Source organism: Aythya fuligula, chromosome 28 (genome assembly GCF_009819795.1).
Source record: "Aythya fuligula isolate bAytFul2 chromosome 28, bAytFul2.pri, whole genome shotgun sequence".
NCBI lineage: Eukaryota > Metazoa > Chordata > Aves > Anseriformes > Anatidae > Aythya > Aythya fuligula.
This window is the reverse complement of record NC_045586.1, coordinates 2986253-2992952: the sequence shown is the minus strand read 5'-3', so window position 1 is coordinate 2992952 and position 6700 is coordinate 2986253. Positions and strand designations below refer to the sequence as shown.

Sequence of the window (6700 nt, the reverse complement as noted above, 5' to 3'; positions counted from 1 at the left end):
TGGTGGGTTAGAATCCTCTGTTCTTTTTTATATAAAAAGTAATTTAAAGTTTGCCCTTGCAGCAGTGCAAGGGGTTTCTATGCTAATTAGCAATGATTGCTAAGGAAACCAAGAATGTAGTGGTGTAGAAGGGGATGTTTTTAGTTGATGTTTCAGAGCCAAGTCTCTTCCCACCTTCCACTTCAAGCTTTTAATTAAAGTGGATGTGACGCAAGCTGATATTTTTTAAGAAAAAAACCTTCTTTTTAAAATTTTTTTTTTGAAAGACCAAGTGGAATGGCCTTACTCCGGATGTTCCGGATCCAGAGGGGTTTGCTGGAGTGTGAGAACAGCCTCTGCTCAGAAGCTGGCTGTTGGGTTCTCAAGGGCTCTCAAACCTCTCGACACCAATCATCGTCCCAGCGAGACCTGTGGGTGGGAGGAAAGATCGGTTCCGGGACACCTCGGGTGGATCTTCCTTTCTCCCTCCCTGTTACCTCTGACTCTACCCCGCAGGTTACACTTTATAGCTGAAATAACTGTCTATATTAGACACTATTTCTTACCTTCCCTCCTAACTCATTTTTTTTTTTTTTTACCAGGAGGGAAGAAAACCAAGTCTCAATTTTTTCATGATTTAATATTTATGAACTTGTATTTAAGTGTTTTTTTTTTCTTTTTCTTTTTTTTTTTTTTTCCTGGGGATAGTTATTCAGTGAGTAGGGAGATGGGGGTGGGGGGTGGCATTTATATATGGGAACTATCAACCTCTGCTTTGTAATGGGTTTTCAGAATAACTGCTATTGTTATTTTTTTTTTTTTTTGCGATTGAAAGTGGCAGGCAACTGCTTTTGTCTTTTGAAACCTCGCGTGGCTTTTCTCTGGCGGGGAAGGGGGCTTTGGGTCTTACCAATGGGGCAAGAGCAGGGAGCAGCCGGGATCCCAGGCTCTCCTGTCCTGCTCGCCCTCGGTTCTGGCATCGCCACCGGCACCGCTTCGCCGCCTGGACCTGTCCCCATGGAGCAGCTCGTGCCGTGTCGTGGACATTGTCATGTTACCTGTGTACCATTTGTTGTCATCGGCTGTCTGTGATGCCTGCAGCCCCGCTGCCCTGCGTGGCAGCTAATACAGCGTGTGACCTGACCCAGCCTGCCTCTGAGCCTGCTTTCTGGGGGGCCGGGGCGGGCAGGGAAAGGGTGGCGGTGGCCAAGGGGCAGCACGCGGGGGCTTCCTTTGTCTCTGGCTGTAATGCCGGGGGCTGGCCCGAGGAGCCCCGTGTGCCCTGGAGGAAGGCGGACTGGAGCAGTTTGCCTGGGCTGGTGAGGGCCGGGTCAAGGCCGCGTTACGGGAGCTGGGCAGCTGTGAATCCATGGGTCCTGGTGGGATCTGAGGGAGCTGGGGGGAAGTCGGTGCTGGGCCACAATCCGGTGTCTTGGGTGAGCCGTGGGGAAGGGGAAATGGCAGAGGGCTGGAGGGAAGCAAACAAACGTCCCTCCGGCCAAAAAGGGCAAGAAGAGACCTGGGCAGCCTCGGATCCATCCCTGGTAGGGGCTGGAACAACTGGGATGTGACCCGCTGGGGGTGCAAACAAACAAACAAACATTTATTTATTCATTTATTTAAGCAAACAAACAAACAAAGGGGAGCGACGGGGCCGGGGCCAGGCTCCTGCCTCAGGGGGGACCTGGGGGGCTCTGCCTGAGGGGCCGGGCGGGGCCCAGCTTCCGGAGGAGGCGAGACCCCTCCGCGACTACAACTCCCGGCGTGCCTCAGGGGGGGGCCGCCCCGCCCCGCCCCTTCCAAGACGGGCGGCGGGGATTGGGCGGCGCCGCGGAGCCAATCGGCGGGCTCCCTGCTGAGCCGGCTCGGGCCTCCGTGAGGGAAGGGAGGCAAGATGGTTCTGGAGAGCACCATGGTGTGGTGAGCGGGCCGCGGACACCGCCGGGCACCGGGGGGCACCGGGGGCGCCTTCCGGCCCCCCTCTCCAGCCCCCGCCCCGCGGCGCAGCCCGCTCCGTGCCCCTGGGGGCGGCCGGGGCCGCCGCGGGTTTCCCTGAGTCATCCCCGGGGGAGCGGGGCGGGGGCTGAGGGGGGGCAGGGCCCGGGCTGAAGGGGGCTGAGGGGGGGCCTGGGGGTGCCCGGGGGGGCTCGGGGGGCGGGGGGGGGCAGCGCTGCCCGCAGCTGCGGCGCAGACCCCGCGGTTCGGTTTGTCATCGCAGCAGCGCCTCGGGCCCGGCCCGCTGCGGTGTTGGTGCCAACAAAGGCCTCGATGGGGTGGGGAGGGTGAGATCCGCGGGCTCCGTTTTCCCGAGGGCTGGCAGAAAGAAGGGCTTTTTCTGCCTGCCCTGCGCCGTCCCTGCCACTGGAGCGGGGGGTGGGGGCCCGGTTCCAGGGGCGCTGTGCTGTGGCTGCAGCCCTCAGCCAGACGCTGTGGGGCTCGGCTGCCTGCGCGCGGGACGGAGCTGTGGGGTTTGTGTGCCTGCACCTCTCCTGTGGCTGGGGTCCCGCTGGGCTGCGGGGCTCGTGGCGCTGCTGGCAAAGTGCAGGCTCCTGGGGCTCCGCTCAGGCTCCTCGTGCTGCTGCGAGCCCAGGGCTGGCTCTGAGCTGAAAACCTGGGTCGCAGGGGCGAGGCTCTGGGCAGCCCCAGCTCAGCTCCCAGGGCCAAAGGGCTGCGTGACCCTGGGCACGCTGTCCTGGAGAGCACCTCAGGGATGGGCCTCAGGCCTCTCGCTTCCCCTGCGCTCTGTGTTTCAGTGTGGACAACAGCGAGTACATGAGGAATGGGGACTTCTTACCCACTCGCCTGCAAGCCCAGCAAGATGCTGTCAACATCGTGTGCCACTCGAAAACCCGCAGCAACCCCGAGAACAACGTGGGGCTCATCACCTTAGCCAAGTACGTGGGGTCAGGCTCGCTTCTGCATTGCCACGCTGAAGTGTTTGGGTGGCTCTTGGGAGCTCTCCTCCAGACCCATCCTTTTGTGGCCTTGGGTCCCAGAGGGTGGCAAATACAGGTAGAGTGGTCGCTGCAACTAACGGCAGCCCTGAGGGGGTTGTTTGTTCCTCGGCTCTTCTAAGGCCTGTAGGACTTTGGTGCCTTTTTGAACTCCCTCTTGGCCAGAGTTGATTCAGGCTGGCCAGTGGGCTGGGGAAGCAGCCTTTGCACAGACCCGTTACGTGCCTCGTTTGTGTAGGAAACCAGGCTGCGAGTCTGGCCCCAGAACTCGCTGACCGGGCAAAGCCAAGAGCTGGCAGACGTGGAACAGGCACCAGCTGCGGGGAGGGAGGGTTTCCTGCTCCCTGGGGGGGTTCACAGGGGAGTTTTCAAGTATGAGATCACCAACCTGCCTGTGTTTGTGTTGCAGTAACTGTGAAGTGTTGACCACGCTCACTCCAGACACAGGACGGATCCTTTCGAAACTCCACACGGTGCAGCCCAAAGGGAAAATTACCTTTTGCACAGGGATCAGAGTTGCTCACGTAAGCGGTCGTCTTGGTCACTTAAAACTGTGTCTGCACTGTGCTCTGTAACTCCTGCGGCCTTGGTGTGTCCTGCTGATGGCTGGGGCATGGGGAAGTTGTTCTGTTCCTGCCTCTACAGCTGAGTAAGGAGCAAGTTGTTTGGTTTTGCCGCTGTTTCCCTGTCTGCAAAGTGTGGATGAAACTTCCTGTGTAAGATCCAACAGGAAAGCCCAAAGTTTAGGTCTGGGGGTTGGCTTCAGAGGGACCTGGCAGCTGCTTCACAGGGCTCTGGCCACGCTGCGCAGCAGCTGAAGCTGTCAAAATGGCATCTGGAAGTGAAAACTGAATTTAGGCAGGTGGCTCAAAACTGCCCCTGTTGGAATTTGGCCACGAGTGGTGTAATCCTGCTCGGTTTGTCACCAGCTACTGAGAAAGAACTGTTAGAACTCTGGCTGGGAGAAAGGTCCCTCCCAGCAGCGTCACCGCAGGCCGAGCGGCGCAGCGCTGTGACCGAGGTGTTAGCAGGGCCCGCCTGGCTGTGGCTTTGGGGGGAGGAGGAGCTGCGTGTTGCCCGCAGCCCAGGGATCTCTGCCGCTTTGTTTCTGTCGCTGTGGGTTTAGCTTCCTGCAGGGCGCCTGCCCCTCAGCTGCTTCAGGCTGGGGGCCACTTGCTGCTGAGAAGCCTCCTGGCGTTTGGTCCCAATCTTCCTGCAGGGCACCCACCTGGAAGTAACAGGGGTGCCTCCCAGCCGTCCTCCTTTCCCGAGAGTTGCTCGTTCAGTGCGATGTGACTTTTGTTTTGTAGCTGGCTCTGAAGCATCGTCAAGGCAAGAATCACAAGATGCGGATCATTGCCTTTGTAGGGAGCCCTGTAGAAGATAACGAGAAAGACGTGAGTAATGCCAGTCAAAACAAACAAACAAACAAAAAGTCTTTGGCCCTGCTCTGCGCTGACCCTTAAATCAGATTTCCCTTTTGTTCCCTGCCCTGTGCCGAGAGCAAGGCTCTGTGCCCCCGCACGGAGGGTGCGTGACAGAGCCCCTTGCTGGCAGAGTGGCTCTCGGCTGGGAGGGCTTGAGGCTGATCCTGGGCTTTGTGTCTCGGGGAGCACATCCCGGGAGCTGTTGCCTGGCTCCTGATGAGCTGAGGTGTCTGTAAGAGAACTGTGGGCAGTCAGCAGCTGATGCCGCCGTGTCTCCTTGCAGCTGGTGAAGCTGGCGAAGCGTCTTAAGAAAGAGAAAGTCAATGTGGACATCATCAATTTTGGAGAAGAGGTGAGATGTGTGCTGCGCCTGTGTGATTAAGATCCAGGCCAAGGTTTTGCATTCCCCCCGCCCCTTGGCTCCTACCTGGGCACACGAGGGAAGAGCACAAACGGTTCCGTGCCCCGCTCCCGTTCTGCTGTGAGCCTCGGTAGACGCTTTCTTTCCCAAGGGAAGGAGCAGAACCTCGCTGCATGCTCCCAGGAAGCGTTTCTGGCTCCTTGTCCTGGGATCAGCATCGCCTGTGGCTCTCTGCAGGCTGCTGGGAGCGCGGTGGCCTTGGGGGCCAGCGCGGCATCGCCTGGGGCGGGGTGGAGAGGGGAGGCGCTGGGGGGGCAGCCTGTCAGTGCTCCGGCAGAGCCGGGGGGCGCCAGGCTCCCAGCCCCTCTCCCTGCCCTAGGAAGCCAACACAGACAAGCTGACGGCCTTCATCAACACCTTGAACGGCAAGGACGGCACCGGATCCCACCTGGTGACGGTGCCGCCGGGGCCCAGCCTGGCCGACGCCCTCATCAGCTCCCCGATCCTGGCCGGAGAGGGAGGCGCCATGCTGGGCCTCGGCGCCAGCGACTTCGAGTTTGGCGTGGACCCAAGCGCCGACCCGGAGCTGGCTCTGGTGAGATGGGGCCGCGGCGGCTGCACGTGCTGCACTGGGCAGGGGACGACTAGGGGTCCCCGTGGGCTCCCCACTCAGCGCCGGCCCCGGCCCCGTGTCCGCAGGCGCTGCGCGTCTCCATGGAGGAGCAGAGGCAGCGGCAAGAGGAGGAGGCCAGGAGGGCTGCAGCCGCTTCTGCAGCTGAAGCTGGGATTGCAGCCACCGGCGGGGACGGTGAGCGGCGGGGCTGGGGGCGAAGCTGCTGTTGGCAGGCTGGGGGGTGCGGGACGTGTGAGGGCCGTGGGGCTGCCCCAGCGCTGTGGGAAGCAGGCGCTGGTCATGGCACAGCCCTGCACAGCTCGGCAAACGCTGCCCTGAATACTGGGCAGGGCTCAGCCCTGAGCAGGTCCAGGCCGGGGCCTTGTCGGCTGCTGCCACAACTCCCCGGGGGTCGCAGGGGAGACGGGAAGGGTTTGGCGCGGCACCGGGGGGGTTTGGTGCTGGGTTGTGAGTTTGGGCTTTGTGTGCGCAGATTCGGACGATGCCCTGCTGAAGATGACCATAACCCAGCAGGAGTTCGGCCGCGCCGGGCTGCCCGACCTGAGCAGCATGACGGAGGAGGAGCAGATCGCCTACGCCATGCAGATGTCGCTGCAGGGGGCAGGTCAGGCCCCTGGGGGGTTGGGGGGGTGGGCAGCTCCCGGACCCTGACCCCTCTGTGCCCCAACCGGGGCCGTCCCCGCGCCCCGGGGGCTGTGACCGGGTCCCCCCTGGGTGGGTCCCAGCCCGCTGCCCCCTCGTCCCGCAGAGTTCGCGCAGGCCGAGGCGGTGGAAGCGGACGGCGGCGCGGCCATGGACACCTCGGAGCCGCCCAAGGTGAGGCCGGGCGGGGGCTGGGGGGGTTGTGGGGGACGGGGTCACACCGGGGGGGGGCCGGGCCCGGCCGCCCGGTGCCGCCCCCCCTCAGCGCTGCCCGCCCGCCGCCGCCCCGCAGGAGGAGGACGACTACGACGTGATGCAGGACCCCGAGTTCCTGCAGAGCGTCCTGGAGAACCTGCCGGGCGTGGACCCCAACAACGAGGCGATCCGCAACGCCATGGGCTCGCTGGCCTCGCAGGCCGCCAAGGACGGCAAGGAGAAGAAGGAGGAGGACCGGAAGTGACGAGATGAGCCCCGCCCCCTGCCCCGCGCCCCGCGAGCCAATAAAGGGCCGATCGCAGCCGCCTGGCAGTGCTTGAAGGGGGCGGGGCTCGGCGGACGGGCAGCGGGGGCAGCCAATGGGCGGGCGCGGGGCGGGCTCTGGGGAGGGGTGGGCGGAGCGGCGCCTGGAGGATGGGGTGGGGCCAGCGTGCAACAGCAAGTGGAAGGGCGGGGCGGGCAGCCAATGAAGTGTCGCGGGGGGCGG

At 62.4% G+C, this 6700-nt stretch overlaps 1 protein-coding gene across 1 annotated transcript; it reads left to right on the top strand.

Annotated features, from left to right (window-relative positions):
• The first annotated feature begins 1812 nt into the window (after window positions 1–1812).
• Window positions 1813–6514, top strand: PSMD4 (proteasome 26S subunit, non-ATPase 4). Its single transcript, XM_032204403.1, has 10 exons — window positions 1813–1899; window positions 2733–2873; window positions 3343–3457; window positions 4244–4330; window positions 4644–4712; window positions 5101–5316; window positions 5421–5529; window positions 5828–5959; window positions 6104–6171; window positions 6290–6514. The coding sequence occupies exons 1-10, from the start codon at window positions 1874–1876 to the stop codon at window positions 6455–6457; spliced, it is 1131 nt and encodes a 376-aa protein (XP_032060294.1). The 5' UTR covers window positions 1813–1873; the 3' UTR covers window positions 6458–6514.
• Window positions 6515–6700: the final 186 nt, after the last annotated feature.

What these genes read in the sequence shown, in the direction of transcription:
- PSMD4 (XM_032204403.1), top strand. Translation starts at nt 1,874, where the DNA reads ATGGTTCTGGAGAGCACCATGGTGTG. An exon ending in TGCAGCCACCGGCGGGGACG is followed by an intron (nt 5,530 to 5,827) that starts GTGAGCGGCGGG and finishes TTGTGTGCGCAG; the next exon opens with ATTCGGACGATGCCCTGCTG. An exon ending in GATGTCGCTGCAGGGGGCAG is followed by an intron (nt 5,960 to 6,103) that starts GTCAGGCCCCTG and finishes CTCGTCCCGCAG; the next exon opens with AGTTCGCGCAGGCCGAGGCG.